This window comes from Sinocyclocheilus anshuiensis, unplaced genomic scaffold (assembly GCF_001515605.1).
Source record: "Sinocyclocheilus anshuiensis isolate Anshui unplaced genomic scaffold, SAMN03320099.WGS_v1.1 scaffold1556, whole genome shotgun sequence".
Taxonomy (NCBI): Eukaryota; Metazoa; Chordata; class Actinopteri; order Cypriniformes; family Cyprinidae; genus Sinocyclocheilus; species Sinocyclocheilus anshuiensis.
This window is the reverse complement of record NW_015555815.1, coordinates 309,617-328,858: the sequence shown is the minus strand read 5'-3', so window position 1 is coordinate 328,858 and position 19,242 is coordinate 309,617. Positions and strand designations below refer to the sequence as shown.

The following is a 19,242-nucleotide window of genomic DNA, read 5'->3' as shown; positions in this document are numbered from 1 at the left end:
CGACCGATATGGGTTTTTCTCTGGCCGATGCCGATATTTAGAAATCAGGGCAGCCAATGGCCGATATACAATGCAGATTTTTTTTTGTCCAATATGTTTGGCCAGTTTTCTTTTCTTTTTTCCCCCTTCATCTCATAAAAGAGAGTTTGAGTGTTTATTGCAATTAAATGTTTATTGTAAGGTAAGGTACAAGATAGTAATAGTAGCCTAATTCATAGTAAAATTAAATTAAATTTAATTCTAGAGCCTGACCGATATTAATTTTTTGGGTCCGATACCGATATTAGGGAGTAAAAAAAAAACAAATGCTACTTTATCAGGCATTACAGGAAAGACGAAATGAAAATGACATCGAAGCTTTTCTGAAGACAGTCGGTTCTTTTCAAATATACATTCATATAAAAACACCCGCGCTGCATTTTAATTTTGAAACGTGAAGCTCTCAGTTTATTCAACGAAGTATAAGCCTTTTGGAAAATCTATTTGTGGCTGTCAGTTTTGATATTGTGATGAGCCGCCACAAATAAATTGGTGTATGGAAACACTGGACACTGCTATAAGTCAAATGGCCATAATCTAAGTGATAACAAAAAATAAAACAGTTCACATATTACACAGCCTGCTGCTCATAACTGCTTAAGAGTGCACTGGCCACGAGCGATGACATCTGACCCACACACACATTTAATGAGGAAAGTTAACATGCATGTTTTAGCCAGCCCCGAAGTTTCGTCTGAATTGTTTCTACTTTCACATGCAAATGACTTGTTGCACTTATGAATATGATAAGGATGGTCTGCATTAATTGTAGTAGGATAAAACGTAATTACGCTTTCGAAACGGTCTGTTTTGCCCGGCCATCGTTAGCTGAAGCTGTGTGTGAACGAGGCGCGGCTGCAGAGTGTGAGCTGCTCCGTCTCACATGCAGCCTCAGAGGGAGAGAGGTTCTCTGGTACAGCATTCCACAACAACGCTATAGCTGCCGCAGATGCGCCTTCCTGTAAATCGGCCTAATTTTCAGCACAATCGGCCGATGCCGATTAATTAAAAAATGCCAAAAATCAGCTGGCCGATCAATCTGTCGACCTCTAGTGTGGATATTTACTGTACTTCGCAATCAAAGATTCTAGCCTACGTCTTGAACGTATGACCAAAATAAGCATTATCACCGTATATTGTCATCTGAACAAGTAAGGAACAAGTCTGCCACATTTGTTCTGACCAACTGAGGAAAAAAGCATTACAATAAATCGTGCTACCAATGGTGATTTAATCTAACAATCGCTTAGCTCATATCACATCAAACCATGCAAATTATTATTATTGTTATACTTTGTTCTCAAACTGTTATTGTTAACAACATCAGCACTAGGGCTGTGTATCACCAGCAAAGTCACGATACGATACAGAGGCCACGATACGGGACTGCACTGAATTTCATCTCAGCAAAATTTAGTAAAACAGCTGTTTATTAAACACTGCATACCATAGGGCTGTTGCTAACTATAGGCAGAGCAGGCAGTTGACCTCTGCATTATGAAGGGCCTCCATAACTCTACCACAGTACAATATAGGTAAATGGCATATGTTTCATGTTTACATTGTGCACTCCCCACCAGGTACAATATTCTGACTGTTTGCATCTTGTTTTGAAGCCCATAAATAATAATGTACTCATTCTGATAAATTTATATTGTAATGTACTCATTTCTAATATATTTAAATCATCTTAACATTGCTGGTAGGTTAACATTGCACAAATCAACACTCTCTACGTTTAAAAAATAAAAATGAGAAGACTTCTGTCTTCAGTGTATCTCATGCACACACGTTTAGTCAGATCACGCTGCGCGTGCGCACAGACATTCTTTTTAACGCTCAGACAAACTTTTTAGCGCTGCCCCGTAATTTTATCAAAAAATAGCTTAACCGCTCAAGAGCTACATTAGCTTTCTCAACAAGGAGCTGGTAACATAGTTTCTAAAGCAATTAAAGCCACAGCTTCACTGTTAATGGAGAAATGCGGCGAAACGTTTAAATACATATGAAACATACAAAAAATACATACATACAAAAAAAAAAATACATACACAGCCTCTCTCTCTCTCTCCCTCTCATAAATGAACACTTGATAAATTACACTTTTCTGATAATAGAATAGTGGAGATCGCTAAACTGCAAGCTAACCAGTGTTTTCAGAAAGCAAGCGCGTTTATCCACAGTGGAGAGAGATGACTTGTTGCACTTATGAAAATGATAAGGATGGTCAGCATCAATTCTAGTAGGATAAAACGTAATTACGCTTTCGAAACGGTCTGTTTTGCCCGGCAATCGCTGCATGCGGTTGCCAGGTTGACAAAAACAAGTAGCACACTTAGCAGATATTGTGGTGCATCAGGAGAACACCAAATTTGTAGCCCTAATCTACATAATGCATCTCTCCCTGACAAATTAACAGGAGTCTGATTTGATACAAGAATTTAGTGGAATAACTTAATACATAAATGGCTATATTCACATCGATTATACTTGAATCATTTATATTTTGATTAATTAAACTCTTCTTCAATATTTCCGTATTGTGCAAGTAGGAAGCTCCGTTTCGGAGATTACGTCTCTTTATATCAGGCAACCCCAGTTGTGTTCCTCTGCGGCAAGATTAAACCTTGTTGTAGCCTATATATTATGCTCTATTCATTATTTTTTATAGAAACCTTGCACTTTTCTACTCCGTTTTAAACGCTGCTCTTGCATTCAAGTTAAGCGCAGTCCACTACAGCGCACGTGCCGCGATATCGATACAGGGACAGCTGTATCGATACTCGTATCGTCAAATCTCTGTGGTGATACATCGTCGTATCGATGTATCGAACACAGCACTAATCAGCACTGTGTATGTAATGTGTATTAGCGTGTAGATTTCAATTTCTGAACAGTCTAATCTCTAATTGTCATACCATTCGAAATTATTTTTTATAGAAACCTTGCACTTTTCTACTCCGTTTTAAACGCTGCTCTTGCATTCAAGTTAAGCGCAGTCCACTACAGCGCACGTGCCGCGATATCGATACAGGGACAGCTGTATCGATACTCGTATCGTCAAATCTCTGTGGTGATACATCGTCGTATCGATGTATCGAACACAGCACTAATCAGCACTGTGTATGTAATGTGTATTAGCGTGTAGATTTCAATTTCTGAACAGTCTAATCTCTAATTGTCATACCATTCGAATTTCATATAAAGAAATTCTTTTAATCCAAAAAGCCAATTATTCTCCTCGAACTGGTTCTCTTAAAAATACAAAAACTTGTGTAATCCCACGTAGGCTGTAGATTTGAAGATGTAATCAGATGCACATTTAAAACGGGAATAAAATTTAAGTCACATGTATTTCATAAACACATAATCCTTTCTGGATTACAATCTGCCATCAAAATGCTCAATTTAATCATTCCAGCTGCTGTGAGAAAAGGCTTATAAACGATCGGCCCTCTGCAGGATCCTCACATGCGATAGCATACTAGCCAGGACTCCTTCTTTATGTTTACAGACGTGACGTAATGACGCAGTGCCATACTCGAAATTTCCTGCAAATTCCTACCCGTACCACTCAAATTAGAAAACATTATTATAAGCTTACCGTTGTGAATCGGGCTAAAGTAAGGCGATCGTTTTGAACACTGGCTGGTTATGTACTTGCTCAAATATTGTTTTTGGATAACCAAAAAAAGTTACGGACTGCAGCTTTAAATATCACAATATGACATAACATAATCTAACTACTGATTACCTCAAGATTACCTGGGGCTAGTTTGTCACAAAGGTGTTTCCTCTAGCAGTGGTATAAGTTTTGTATATCTGTTTCAAACACCTAATTTTACACCAGAATACAGTTTGTAGATTCTGTCCCCAAACTAAGATTTAGCATTTGTGTTAAGTTAATATAAAATATTGACGTCGTTTGAGTCGGTTTGACTTTGAGATTTTAATGCCATTGACACATGATAGTGGAGAGCCTGAGGAGACATGTGTTATCAGCCTACTTGGGATAATTTAGAAATAAATGTGGTCGCCAACGCTTGTCTTTTTTAAATATTTGATTTTAATCCACAGTCAAAGCGCACAGCAGAGCCACTACCCAAGGTGAAGGAGATGAAGAGGATGACTTTAGAAAAAACGCTGGATGCGAACAGTCCTCCCCTCTACCCATGTTCATCTTCACCCTCCAGCTCCAGAAGTGCTTCTGCTGTGCCGCCGCAGCATAAAGCTTTTGTTGATGATGTTTTGCGAATGCTTGCTGAGGACATGCTGCCCCTGAACTTCACTGAAGGCTCTGGGTTTCGTAAGTTCATGTCCTCAGTTGGTCCTCAACATCCACAACTCTCACAGCGCACCATAGTTTTAGAGCTCTACAATGCTGTGGAGAAAACCATCAAGCCACAGCTGATCCAGCAGCTCATGAGCTGCGTATCTCTGAGTGCAGGCCGTAATGTCGTTCACCTCACCGCTGATATTTGGGCTAGTGAACATGCAGAACCACTTCTGGCCGTTCAGATGCACTTTCTTGATGACGACTGGAACATTCACAGACCGACTGTGGCTTTTCGCCAATTGCAATGTAATCAGTTTACGGCACAGATCGGAGGAGAGCTCGAATCAGTTCTTCTAAGCTATGGGCTTTTCCCACATAACATTGGTTACAGCATTATCCACGAGGCCAAGAACACTATTGCCACACATGATGTTTTCTGTGACTACAAGATCATGTATTCTGCACAAAAGAACGATCCAGACGAAGATGAGTTATTGCGTTTTCTTAATGACCAGTTCGCCATAGATGATTACTCTATAGCTGAAATCTCGTGCAGCAAACATCTGGATTGTATTACAACACTACTGCATTGTGTAATGAAGGAGGCACTGAAGAAGTCCAGAGTGGTTGAGCGTATACTTGTTGAGATACAAAGCGTGGTGTCTTTTTTTCGCCGCAGTGCCTACTGGCTTGAGGTTCTTGCACGGAAATGCAAGCTCTCACTGTCTGTTTCTTGCAGCACAAGCAGCTACACCTGGAACTCCACAATCACCATCATCCGTGAGCTAATGCAGGAGTCGGTATGGGACTTGGTGATGACCCTTCTCAATCAAGCTCGCACGGAGACAAACAGCTGCAGTATTTGTCCACCGGTGGTTCATGTTGCGCGTGAGCAGGTAGCGGACTTTGTTGGCTTGGTGGAGCCTTTCGAAGAAGTGGTCCAGCTGCTTCAGGAAGACGCTTTCACCTTGTCCCTCGTCATTCCGTCCATCATTGGACTCGATAAAACACTTGAGACAAAGGCCACGAGCTTCAGCCTTTTCTGCTCAGCCCTGCGCTCTGGTCTCCGCTCTTACTTCCAGCCTCTGATTTTGCGAAGAGATTTTATACTAGCCACAGTTCTGGACCCGCGAATCAAGCTGCAACCCTTTGACGGTGGAAAAGAGAAGTTTAAGAGTACCACACTGTTTACACCCTCCAAACAGCGTGCCTCTTCAGTTGTGGAGTCAGCATTAAGTGAAACTTGTGCCACCGCAAATGTGAGCTGTGATAAAGCAGATGCTGATATGCAGAAGCTAATGAACGTGCCTGAGCTGCGTCAGTATTTATCAGAGCCCTTGTCTGAGGGAGAGGTTTCTGTCCAGGCCTTCTGGAAACAAGCTAACCGCTTCCCTCGCCTACAGAGCGTCTGCCGCAAGCTGCTGGCCGTACCAGCATCTTCAGGGGGGTTTAAAAGACTGTTTCCTCTAGCCTCCTGTATCGTACGGGCCCAGAGAAACAGACTGCCACAACACACCACAGAACGACTTCTGCTGTACCGAGAGTATCGGAAAACAAATGGCAAAAATGCGATGGAGTGAACACTGAGCATTTTGCTTTCTTAAAGGAAGTGAAAAATACATGATGACATAAAGTGTATGTATTTTTTTTATTTAATGTTTTTGTTTGAGTGACTTCATTAGAGTGTCACTGATAATAAACGTCTTGATAAATATATAAAAGTCTAGATATCTTGAATTGATTGTCAAATTGTAGTTTTCACATCTTTCTCATTTTTCACTTTAAAAACTGTCTTTCTTTTTTTTTAGTTCTTTTTCAAATTTGTGAAATTTGGCTATTTATTTTTGAATAATTTACTTAATTATGTTAAATAATTCTGATATTTTTAGCGTGCCTGTCCAAATGATGTCACCGTATTTTTGGAAAAATGAAATATATAATGTTAAAATGTATTGCAAAAAAATTATTAAAGCTTTTGCAATAATTAAGGGTTTATAGAATTAACCATTTGATTCAGTTTTTGTCATTTTGAAAGGGTTTCTATAGTACTTGAATGACTGACAAATAACAAGGACATCATTTTATTTAATTTTTTTCAACAGGTTATGTTCAAATTGATCTGAATGTATAAGAGAGTGTGTCTTATGCTGGTTACCATTTCCACTAGTTTATTTGTACCACACCAAAAGTCAGACATTTTAAAAACCATTTTAAAAACAATCTAAAAAAGATTGTATCTATAGAAACAATAATAGAAGATTTAGAAAGATGTTGGATTAGTTTTAGTACAGTGTGAATTATAGCACACGAAGAAGCAGGACACGGCTTGAAACCTCTCATTAGCTATTGATGGATTGATGTCAGACTCAATAATTAGCTGATAACTTTGCCTGTTCCACAAAAGTGGTTTGTTTAATGGCAATGTTTTTTTTTAAATGTTTAATGGCGAATGTTGATTTAATAGTGTATTGATATTTTTGATCTTGATCTTCTTGCTTGCAGTTTGATGTGCAACCTATTCATGTTAACATCTCAAAAATTGTGTTTTAGGGTTTCATGACACTTTAAAATAAAGTGTGACCCATATTTCTAAGGCCTATAAATTGGTCAAAACACAATGACAGATGCCTTCTGTCATCTGATTGATCATTTACCTTTTTAGCGAGTAAAAGGCCTTTTAGTATAATTGTCCACCTTCAGCTTGTGCTGCATGTGTTTTAGCTGTCAAATCTTTACTGGTTTTTATAAAGTAAACACAAGTATAACTTTAATTGTTAGTAATATTTCAAGATGAACATGTACTGAAGCAACGCAGCTTTACTTGACATAAATTTGTGACGCTAATGAAAATACGTTGCACCTACACAGTAAAATGCTGTATTTACATTTTTTTTTTTTTTTTAATTATTATTATTTTAGAGTTGTGAGATTCCAGATGCTGTAATATCCCAGAATGCTGTTGTTCAGTGATTAAGGGACAGTCAGTACTGAGCGCTTTCCCCTTCTCAGATTCATAACCATTATTTTAAAACCAGTCTGAGCTGGTGACCAGTCTCCTGTTCGTATAAAATAAGAAATCCTCTGTAGTTTGTGACTGTGTCAAGCCGTGTGAATGGCTTTCTCAATGACACACTTCACCTGCATGACCTCAGGTAATCTCACCGGTGAAGCCCTTAATGTGATTTTCCGGCTTTGCCGAGAGTTTGCTGATGGACTTTATTGGAAACAAGTAAACCCCAGTAATCTGTGTCCTCGCTGTAACACGTTTAATTCACATCCAGAGAAATGGCTCTGCATTCATTCTTTCAGTATCATTCTCTTTGAGACCTTTCAATGGCTGTTTCATGAAAACTGAATATGTGTACTTGTTATAGAGCAGAATAGAGTGCTTCATTGTCATTACGGTGAGTTTCTTCTTCATTTTAATAAGTGTGTGTAAAACAGACGGCTGTTTAAGTGAACTGAGTGGACAGATCCGTTTGCTATGAGACCAATGTGATTCCTGCACTGATATGATTATTATAGCCCTTGTGGAGAATATGATGCACTGACATGAAATTGTCATCAGTGACACTTGAGAGGGCCAATCAGGGTTTCCGTTATTGGTTTGCACAATGATTATGAATGTCATCTATAAACAATCAAACCTCGGAAATGTTCTTTTATCCATTTAAAGTAGCTTACTGTCTTTTGCCTTTAGATATATGTATGTGTCATAAGGACAGCCGTCGTCTAAATGAGCGTCAGTTTGACTCTGATGCAGTATTGGAGCAGCAGTGCGTCAGCTGTTGGTTAACTTCCTACTTAGGAGGCTCTCCTTTAATCAGATTGGCTGTAAGTCCATCAGTTTGCAGAGCTTCGAGAGCCTCACCTCACTGTCATTTTCAGTTACTGGCTTTTTGATGGCCTTTTTGGTGGGTTGAATTTAACCCAAAAACAAATGTTGGGATTGCCGAAAATGTCTTCCAAGTAGTCCAATTGCTGAAAAGTCAAAAGTTTAAAAATAATTGAAGGAGAAAGTTTTTGATTCCTGGAAGAAAACTGAAATGCATAACTGGAATAACTAGGAGGCAGCTCTGAGTGTCTGTGAGGTCAGAGGTCAGAGAAATGGGATATTTCAGGAGTAAGTGGATTAGCTGGTAAATCTGGAGCGGGTCTGAAATAGCTGCTTTATTCACTCTTTGGCTTGATGTGAGCACAGAACAGCAGAATTAACTCAGACGCTTGCTGTTTGAAAATGAGCAGGACGTACAGCCGATCTGGAAGGATCCGTAAGAAGATTGTGCATCTTAAAGGAAGGCAAAATAAATGATATAGTGTCATTTGCTTTTGATTCTTACTACGAGAGAGTGTATGATTGAGGGGGCAGGTTATCACTTCAGCTGTGGATTCAATGGATCGAAGAGAAAGTAACGTTGATTTTCTCTAGCAGTTTTTGGGTGAGTAATAATCACAACTCATTCTTTAGTCTGAGACAATATCATTGAACAGCAAACCCAATGTGTTCAGATGAAATAATGGTGAATTAATAAAAAATGCAATTATGTTTTGTATGAAGACAGGTTATAGCCTTGATTTGAGAAGCTATGGATGGCTGGAACATTTCACATTTCACACCAAAAACAAAACCAAACTGTATTTTGCATAAAGAATGAAACCTGATTTATTTATTTTTTTGCATTGTGAGAGTTAAACACACAGCTATTCCATAATGTAGTTACTGTATTGCATTCAGATGTTTAACATTTGAGAGGTTTTTTGTAGTTGCAAAAATTATTGTATTTTTTTATTTAAAAAAAAAAAATTTTAAGGTATAATATTAGTATTAATTAACAATTGATATATTATTTTTACGTTAATAAGAACTGGGGAGAAACTACTTGTACAACTGTACTCATCACAAAAAATAAGCAGCACTGTTTTTGATAATAACATAAATGTTTCTTGGGCATCAAATCAGCAAATTATATTGTTTTCTGAAGGATCGTGTGCTGGAGTAATGAAGCTGAAAATTCATCTTATTGTTTTTACTGTATTGCTGATGAAATAAATGCAGCTGTAATTGCTGAGTATAAGCAACGACTTAAAATAGATCTTACTGAATCGTTGACGTCTGTAGTGTTAATTCATTTATCCTGTGCCCAAACAGATATTGCCATGGAGGAGGGAGTATTATGGACTTTGGTAAGGAATGGCAAAAACTTACTTTGGTGGAAAAAAATGGTGGAATAGTCAAGTAAGAATCAGAACGATGTTACACTATGTTTGACTTTGTCCTCTTGCCTTTTACATTTTAAAGATATTTTGAGTTCCTAATGTAATCAGTAAAGCAACAAAGATTTCCTATGTCTACTTGTCTGTTTGACATCTATGTTGCAGAACTCAGTTGGTGAATGGTTTTGCTCACCCGACGAGACTCTTCAGACAGTCTCTCCTGAGTTTCTAAGTAGATCATGTCTGTTTGATTCTTAAAGTGACGGGTTCCAGGGTTCCCAGAGCCAAATACACAATGGTTCGAGAGGCGCTGTGTTACCTGATCCCCTATCAAATGCAGTGCTCCATGGGATGTGGTGGACTGGCCTGCAAGTACGAGGACCCTTCACACTGGAGTGAAGACGATCAGGCGATCAGAGGAATCTACTCGTCTTGGTACACGGCATGCACTTAAACATGGCCTTTACCAAATGAGGTTAAGCCTCTGGCAGTCTTGTGAACCGAAGCTTCTCTGTATGTTGAGTTCTCCCAGCACATTTTTCTTTATGCCAAACAGTTACAAAAATAATGAGTTTCTTTTCCCCAAAATGTTTCCTCTTCAGAAAGTCAACCGATCATCAAAGCCTTGCTTTTACTTGATTTTACGCCCCAAAAATGTCAACTTTAAGATTTTACTTCAAGTTTTATGCAATAACAACATGTACGAATGGATTAGTTCAACTCATGGCTTCTCTGTTTCTTTTTAGGATCACCGACAATCTGCTGGCCATGGCCCGCCCTTCCACCGAAATCATTGAAAAATTTGACATAATAGACCAGTTTTTGAGGTAAAGCTGATGATTGTAAAAACAAAACTGGTTCTGGAGTATGTGTTTGGTACGCTTTTATAATTAGCTGTTTCGTCATGTTAAGATGTGGTTTGAAGACAGTTATTAACCTCCAGTGCCCTGGCGAACATGCCAGCTGTGGAAACCCACTGGATCCCGAGAGCGGCTTCACTTACCGACCGGAGACATTCATGGAGGCTGGCAGTGAGTGACGCTTTCTTTTTGTACATCGTCTGATTCTGCCTAACTTTCAGTATGTATTTTTTCCTGTGTAATGTAAAGAATCTTCTTGACACATTGAGTTGTTCTTATGTTTTCAGGTTGTAAAGGTACTCTTGTTACTCTATTTTAGTATATTTCTACAACTTTAGATGGAATGACTATGGTGTGGCGTCTCTCACATCCATCTTGGATATGGTGAAAGTCATGTGTTTTGCCATCCAAGAAGGCAAGATGGCTGTTCACTGTCATGCAGGGCTTGGCAGAACAGGTACAGGTCTGTTTTATATGTTAAAATATATTTATAATTTAATAAACATACCTGATTTATAGGTTGCTGGTTTGATCCTTACAAGCAGCCATGATCTATTGTTATTGTGTCCTCAAGCAGCACACTTAACCTGAGATTAATCCAGAGTGATTTTCTGGATAATGATGCTGCCGTAAGTCGCTTTAGTTAAAGGGGTCATGAACTGAGAAACCAAAATTCCCTTGATCTTTTGACATATAAGAAGTCATTGTACTATAAAAACATCCTGTAAGTTTCAGAACTCGTTACTTTCTCATTAGTCTAAAAACAGCTTTTATTGAATCTAGTCTGCCAAAACAACAGCTTGTGGAATGTTCTACTCTATGATGTAATAGTGTGGATAAGCATCGCCTCCACAGAAGAAGATCAACACTCACATAAGTTAAAAGCAAAAATAACTGGATTTGTGCAGATGGAAGGGTTGCTGTATGCATTGCTGACAGTGTTTGTATGAGTATGTGTGAAAAAACAGCATATGAGCATTTTAGGTAGTAACTGTCATCTAAATCCTTTTCCCGCCATTTAACATGCAGTGTAGGTGGTGTGCTCGGGGATTAGGTCTAGCCTTTAATATGTATTCAGCAAGTGCACAACATCCTGTACGTTTCAGAACTCAAAACTTTCTCGTTAGTCAAAGAACAGCTTAGGTGCCTCTTTATGATGTAATAGTGTGGCTAAACACTGCCTCCGCAGAAGAAGATCAACTCCTGCTTCTACATCAGCCCCGCCCACTGATTCTCACATGTAGTAGGTAAATGAATAGAGTGGCAAATGCAGGTCTATGCAGAAACCAAACGATAAAGATGCTCCGAAGACAACAAGACGCTGTTCAGTGCCAAGCTGTTGGAAAACAGTCTTTGCATTGCCTTCCTTCTTATCCCAACGTTAGGATAGATTGGATGAACTTTATTTTTAATGAAGATCCAGACCGCATCAGTAAGAACTCGGTCCTTTGTTCACTTCATTTTACCGTGAATTCATTTACAAACAAGGCACAATTCGACGCAGGATTTTCAGAAAAATTCAAACTAAAAGACGATGCTGTGCTGACTATATTGGATCTGACAGTAATGTCGCAACACACAAGTGTGAGTAACTATTTTTATTATGTGGTCGCTATTGCTTTGTCTGTTATACATATCGTTTGATATGTATTGAGTATGTATGCGTTTTTAACCTAAATCACAGCAGCGTCCATCGGTGAAGGATGTAGGCTGTCAATCATACACAGCTATTAGCCAATCATAGCAGTGTGCTTTTACTTCCGAGTCTACAATCCACTGCGCCTATTCATGCAGAGCTTCTGATGAGGGGGTTAAAAACAGGACAGAAAATAGCCTTTTACTTCTAAATTATGTTTTGTATGTAAAAATATTGATAAGATTATAAGGGGACCTCAGAGAACAGTACAAAAAAAAAAAAAAAAAGGCAGTTCATGACCCCTTTAAAAGCATCTGCGTAAGCACTACCCATGCAGTGAGCACAAGCTTCTAAAAACTTTTTTTTTTATTATAAAGATGTCAGGGTTGATTTTGAGCTATAGCATTATGGACAGCACTCCAGGTGATTCGAGTTCAAGCCCCAGCATGTGGTCCTTTCATTTACATATATGCATTTAGCAGATGCTTTTAATGCATGAAAACATTTTTTTCAATTCATACATTCTATGGGAATCAAACCCATGACCCTGGCATGCTAGTGCCATGCTCTACTGTTCAAGCTACAGGAATGCTTTCCTGATCCCTGTCTCTCCCTGACTGTCCTCTCAAATAAAGACAAAAAAAAAAAACAGTTTTCAATCATGTAGTAGTAACCTACACTTAAATGTTTGCAACCAAATTGCAACATTACGATATGTACACTAGCTGGATACTGACTCTTTTTACGTGTTGTTGTTATAGGTGTGTTGCTGGCCTGTTTCTTGTTGTTCACCACACAGATGACAGCAGACCAAGCCATTCTGTTAGTTCGAAGCAAACGACCAAACTCGATCCAGACTAGAGGACAGCTCCAGTGCGTCAGGCAGTTTGCTCAGTTCCTGGTTCCGCTAAGGAACGTGTTTGCTAACGCCGAGCCTAGAGCGCCGCCCGTTTCTCTTTCACAATACTTGATCCGCCAGAAACATATACTGCACGGATACGAGGCTCGGAAGTTGAGATACATGCCAAAGCTCGTCACTCTCATCTGCAGACTCCTACTGGACATCGCAGAGAATCGGCAGGTTATCGAGGAGGATGTTGTCGAGGTTCCTGACGTCACATCTGTGGTAGAGAAAACATTTAATGAGAGTTCAGTGTATCAGTTAAACAGAGAGATTTTGGGAAATGGGATGACTATGATCAGGCCACGTCTTCCAGGTCTACCCAGAGGCAACACACAACCTCTTTACTATGTCCGTAAGAGCCTCAGCTACAGCGAGTCTGACCTCCAGAGGTTAGCAGCATCTTTAAACCTCTCGGACAACCCTCTCGGGGTTTTAGCCAGCATCCACTCAACTACCATCAACGGTCAGCTGGCAGCTTTCAGCTGTGTTTCCCAGAACTACATCACTCCTTCTCTGGGGGCTTGCAAGGACAATCCCATCTACAGCTCAACCAGCAATATATGGGAGCTGAAAACTCTTATGGACCAGACAGAAGGATCTCCACTGCTCAAAACCAGGAGGCAGTCGGTCCTGCAGCGAAGCCAATCTCTAGGCGTTTCAGACGAGAAAAGCACCACGAGCATCGCCAGAATATTGTCCTACTGGAGGAGAGACTGCAAGCAAAGTACTGACCCTGACGAGGCTCAACACAATGAAAAAGAGCATTCGGAGGTGCCCTTCATCACTATCCAATCCGAGTTATCTCTGGAGTCGCGTCACCTCCTGGTGGCTCAGTCCCTTGCGGTAGACCTTGAGAAGGATGGAGAGAAGGAGCAAATTCAGAAGGTGTCTACTTGGCAAGTAGGTGCATGCACTGATTTACTAAGAAGTATTAAAGATGTATTAAAATATTAAATTGAGTGTTCATTCTTATATCTGTCTTTGGTTTTGGTATATTCCTTTGTTGTTTGTTCATTTTTCTGTGCTTCATGTCTACTGTCATTTTTCAATTTGTCGCATTCTCAATTTAAAACAAAAAGCATCAAAGTATTAGTTCACTTCCAGAATAAAAATGTCCTGATAATTTACTCACCCCCAAGTCATCCAAGCTGTTTATGTCTTTCTTCAGTCAAAAAGAAATGAAGGTTTTTTTATTTAAACATTCCAGAATTTTTCTCCATATAGTGGACTTCAATGGTGGTCAACGAATTGAAAGTCCAAACTGCAGCTTCAAAGAGCTCTGCACGATCCCAGCCGAGGAATAAGGGTCTTATCTAGCGAATCGATCAGTCATTTTCTAAAAAAAAAAAAACAAACAAAAAAACATTTATATACTTTTAACCACAAATGCTCGTCTTACATTAGCTTGACCTCACGCATTGCGTAAAGTCACGTTGGAGAGGTCACGTATGATGTAGGCAGAAATACCAACCCAGTGTTTACAAAGCGAACATGCAAAGACTAAACCAAACGCCCTTGACAAAAAAAAAGGTAAAACGACGACGATTTTAAAGTAAGAGCAGAAAATCGGATGGAGTTCGGAACTACATCTGCCTACGTCGTGCGTGACCTTTCCAGCGTGATTAAGTAATGCAAAGTCATCGACGAGCACCGCAGAGCTAGTGCAAGATGAGATGAGCACATTCCTCAGCTGGTATCGTGTAGAGCCCTTTGAAGCTGCATTGAAACCTTGATTTTTTCAAAAAAAAAAAAAAAAAAACCTTCAACAAAATTACAAATTAATTAATCTTTTCGACTGAAGAAGGAAAGATATGAACATCGTGGATGACATGAGGGTGAGTAAATTATCAGTAATTTTTTTTATTCTGGAAGTAACTAATCCTTTAAAGTTAAAGTAGGGATTGGCAGCTCTGGTCCTGGAGGGCCACAGTCCTGCAGGGTGTACTTCAATCCCTAAGAGTGGTGTGACGTGTAGCCAAGTATGGTAACCCATACTTAGAATTTGTGCTCTGCATTTATCCCATCCAAGTGCACACACACCGCACCATTTTTGCCACCTACTGGAGGTTAGGTGTACTAAGGGGCACCTAATGGCTCACTTTTGGGGGGTTTTCCACTGCATACAGTAGCTTGAACCTGGTACTTTTTTTTAGTACCACCTCGGTTGAGGTTCCAAGTGAGTCGGACTGATACTAAAATGTGACTTGTAAACTCTGCAGATCACTGATTGGTCAGAGAGAATCGTGACTGCCAGCGTCATTGGATTTGCGACACGAGACACCAAATCCGCTAGATTTAAATAGTCAGCAACAGCCACTGCAGTATCATTTGTTTGCACGTCTTTTTTAAACGACTTGCTTTAACCAACCACTGCACGCAACTTGAAAAATGAGTTGGCTTCAGATCTCCCACACCTCCAGACATGAGTGTCCACCGTTGCTGCGTTGTTTTTGGGATACCTGCTCCATTTTAGAGGGAACTGCTCCACAATTTACTTCACAGAGACACTTTACACTAAGTGCAAATAGGCTATTTACATTAACTCCACCCATCAACGTGTGATTGGGGCTCGTCAACAATACAATAGACGATCGCTCTTACATCAGCTCCAGTGGTGTAGATAGTTAAACGTGTGTCGTAGTCATTTTTGACACGATCGACCCGGGTACGAATCCGCCTTTTGCCCTTTTTTTTCTCTCCCTTTTCAAATCTCATATCACATCGGAATGGCATTTATTTTTTAATAAAAATATAGGAAATAATCAAAAAGTTGAAAATAAAGTATCAGGTAGGGTTAGGATAGGGGTAGGGAGGGCTTATACAGGTGCATCTCAATAAATTAGAATGTCATGGAAAAGTTCATTTATTTCAGTAATTCAACTCAAATTGTGAAACTCGTGTATTAAATAAATTCAATGCACACAGACTGAAGTAGTTTAAGTCTTTGGTTCTTTTAATTGTGATGATTTTGGCTCACATTTAACAAAAACCCACCAATTCACTATCTCAACAAATTAGAATACTTCATAAGACCAATAAAAAAAACATTTTTAGTGAATTGTTGGCCTTCTGTAAAGTATGTTCATTTACTGTACATGTACTCAATACTTGGTAGGGGCTCCTTTTGCTTTAATTTCTGCCTCAATTCGGCAGAATTGACAGTGGCCTGCAGCTCATCTGCATTTTTTGGTCTCGTTTCTCATTTTCCTCTTGAAAATACCCCATAGATTCTCTATGGGGCTCAGGTCTGGTAAGTTTGCTGGCCAGTCCAACACCATGGTCATTTAACCAACTTGTGGTGCTTTTGGCAGTGTGGGCAGGTGCCAAATCCTGCTGGAAAATGAAATCAGCATCAACGCTGGTCAGCAGAAGGAAGCATGAAATGCTCCAAAATTTCTTGGTAAACGGGTAAACGTTGGTTAGGTGTTTTGAGTTGATTAGCTGATTGGCATGTCACCATATTCTAATTTGTTGAGATAGTGAATTGGTGGGTTTTTGTTAAATGTGAGCCAAAATCATCACAATTAAAAGAACCAAAGACTTAAACTACTTCAGTCTGTGTGCATTGAATTTATTTAATACACGAGTTTCACAATTTGAGTTGAATTACTGAAATGAACTTTTCTACAACATTCTAATTTATTGAGATGCACCTGTATTGTCCCAATAAGGTGGCATCCATTTAATAATTTTATTTAAAATTATAATTTACACTCAATACCTTATTACTGCATACTGTTTTATAATGTACTGCAATACTGAGGTGCAGATATAATTGCCACTATTTGCAATAAGTAGTTTAGCAGAAAATCCTGCTATTTCAACAGTGTAAAAATAATCTATAGCTATTTGCACTTAGTGTAAATTGGATATCGCTTAAAATAATACTTTCACTTAGTGTAAATAGCATCTATCAAAAAATAAAATATGAGATTTTCACTTAGTGTAATCTAGTAGTACTCTATTGCTACTTACGCTTTACTTTATATTCCATCCAATGTTGCCAAGTCCGCAGTTTTCCCACGGAATGGGGCTACTTTAACATTGTTGCCGCGTGTTGTTTTTCATGTCCGCGGGTTGAACTGACCCCAAATACGTTATATTTAGCCCCTGCAATGCAAATTTTACTAGGGGAACTTCGCCACAAACGTGTATTTTATCCCCCAGAATGCGATTTTTACCGGGGGTCCCCCCTCGAAACACCATTGGGCTCATTTTGGACTAGTTTTGAGTAGCAGTTGGGCGGGTTTTGTTGTGAAAACTTGGCAACCCTGATCCCATCAGATTTGGAGTGTCGATCTTGAGGTCTTCGTGACCTGAATCTAGGTTTTGGTGTATGGTCTCAGATAAGACTGCAGCCTATTCCCACTGGTCTTCAGGAGATGAAGTTGCCACCGTCCCTTCACCATTTTAGAGAGCTGGCATGACTGAATGGCTTCTTAGTTCTGAGTTAGGTTCAAATAAAAGTTCAGGAGGAACATGTTTATTTAATCTGACCAATCAGCACTTGAAGAGGCGTATGTAAGCCACTATTTATCTCTGTCCTATACGACAGTTCTTTCGGCGTCCCTCCGCCGTTTCGGCGTCAAACCTCCTTTTCATTAAAGATTACATCAACATTTATCAGACACTTTTGTCCAAAGTGACTTACAAATGAGGACAATGAAAGCAATGAAAATCAACAAATCAATTCAGCATTTTCTGTGTTAATATAATGCTTAATCTAGTTGGTGAACCAACAGGTCAGGGGTTTATGTGGTCTCCTTTTGGCATCTCTGCATCCCAGTCCTTTCAATGATTTTAGCATGTAAAGTTGTAGTCTGCTTACTGAAGACAGGCAGCTCTGCATGATGGACCTAGTTGTTGTCTACTCGGGCTAAACAACAATCTCTTCACATCATATAGAAAATCTGACCTAAGATTAGTACATTTTTTTATTCTTCTCCGCAGGCAGATCTTAATCGTCAAGGTGCGTGGGAGCGACTGTGTTTGGAAAAAGACCCATTTATTCTCTCTGGAATCATGTGGTCCTGGCTGGAGCAGCTCAAAGAGCCAATCATCTCTGCTCATGATGTTCACACACTAACAGACCAGTCAGGACCCCCAAACTGTGCTCAATTGCCTAGATAGGGTAAGACTTAAAGGGTTAGTTCACCCAAAAATTAAAATTAGCTTGTGTTTTACTCACCCTTGAGGCATCCTAGGTGCATATGTCTTTCTTTCAGATGAATCCAGTCGGGAGTTATATTAAAAATTGTCCTGGCTATTCCAAGCTCTTTCATTGCAGTCAGCGGGTGTACATCAATGATGATGATTTAGCCCACAGATAGACTGAACTATAATTGTCCCATTTTTAGAAGTTAGAAAATGTGTTTTACATGGTGAATTGTTTGATGTAAATGAAATACCATACACTGTATATTATGTGCCATAGTGCTAATACTTGAAAAGCATTGCAACTGAAACCATTTTTGTAGCATGTTTGTACAGTTATTTGTAATAAAATAAATAGATTGCACACAACTAGAAATTAAATCTTCATCTTCATTTTACATTAGCATAAAGATCTGAAGGCTGAAGCCCCGTTCACACTACAAGCGACACGCAACAGCAAAGCGACACAATCCCATTCATTTCAATGGAGAGCTGGCGATTTCCGGCGACATGAGCGACAGCGGCTGTTGGCGATTGGATGGGGCGTGTCCAGCGACGCGACAAAGTTCAGAATCCTTCAACTTTATGCAAATGAAGAGCGACTTTCGGGAGCGACAGCCAATAGGAAAGAAGACGGTAGAGCTCATGTGATCGTTCTCCTCTCAGCGCCGTAGATAAACATATGCAATGGAAGAAAGTAGGCTCCGTTTCTCATTCATTTTTGTTTGTATGTACAGATTTAATTTAGATTTAGATTATATTTAGTCTTTTGCCTCCAAAATGTTTGTACTTGGCGGCAAGAAACCTGATTCGCTGTCAAGGCAACCAGTATTGACAAAAGTCGCTGCTAGTGTGAACGGGGCTTAACTGACTCCGAAACGATTCGCTCAATGATTCATCTTTCCAAACCACTCCTTTGCGTGATGCTAATCTGTGATTGGTCTCATTTTTCATTTCATCATGAGCCTGTGATGCCTGATAAAGCAGCGTTTGTGAGCGCAGTGCTGCTTTGTGTACAGCGTTACCGGGGAAACCGCCATTTTATCACTCCAAAAGCGGCACCTAGTGGCAAAGAATGAATTAGCATTTTCATTTCCAATGCGAAAAGACCAACAAGTGGGCGGGCAATATGCTAATATTTCATGTTGACCTCAACACG

At 39.5% G+C, this 19,242-nt stretch overlaps 1 protein-coding gene across 3 annotated transcripts; it reads left to right on the top strand.

Annotated features, from left to right (window-relative positions):
• The first annotated feature begins 8,169 nt into the window (after nucleotides 1-8,169).
• LOC107675172 (protein tyrosine phosphatase domain-containing protein 1-like) lies at nucleotides 8,170-18,604 on the top strand. 3 transcript variants are annotated; one of them, XM_016469429.1, is made up of 9 exons: nucleotides 8,170-8,754; nucleotides 9,465-9,499; nucleotides 9,790-9,964; nucleotides 10,276-10,356; nucleotides 10,442-10,560; nucleotides 10,709-10,846; nucleotides 12,787-13,825; nucleotides 17,880-18,060; nucleotides 18,488-18,604. In XM_016469429.1, exons 2-8 carry the CDS (start codon nucleotides 9,490-9,492, stop codon nucleotides 18,013-18,015), a joined length of 1,698 nt encoding a protein of 565 aa, XP_016324915.1. In that variant the 5' UTR covers nucleotides 8,170-8,754; nucleotides 9,465-9,489; the 3' UTR covers nucleotides 18,016-18,060; nucleotides 18,488-18,604. The 3 variants fall into 3 exon arrangements, with proteins under 3 accessions (XP_016324915.1, XP_016324916.1, XP_016324917.1); XM_016469430.1 differs by lacking the exons at nucleotides 8,170-8,754; nucleotides 9,465-9,499; nucleotides 18,488-18,604 and adding an exon at nucleotides 10,132-10,185 and having other exon boundaries at nucleotides 9,881-10,042; nucleotides 12,787-13,829; nucleotides 17,880-18,118; XM_016469431.1 differs by lacking the exons at nucleotides 8,170-8,754; nucleotides 9,465-9,499; nucleotides 18,488-18,604 and having other exon boundaries at nucleotides 9,881-10,042; nucleotides 12,787-13,829; nucleotides 17,880-18,118.
• Nucleotides 18,605-19,242: the final 638 nt, after the last annotated feature.

Bases quoted from the DNA above. Each gene is read 5' to 3' on its own strand.
- LOC107675172 (XM_016469429.1), top strand. The intron at 9,965-10,275 runs GTACACGGCATG...GTTTCTTTTTAG, and splicing joins AGAGGAATCTACTCGTCTTG to GATCACCGACAATCTGCTGG. The intron at 10,357-10,441 runs GTAAAGCTGATG...CGTCATGTTAAG, and splicing joins ATAATAGACCAGTTTTTGAG to ATGTGGTTTGAAGACAGTTA.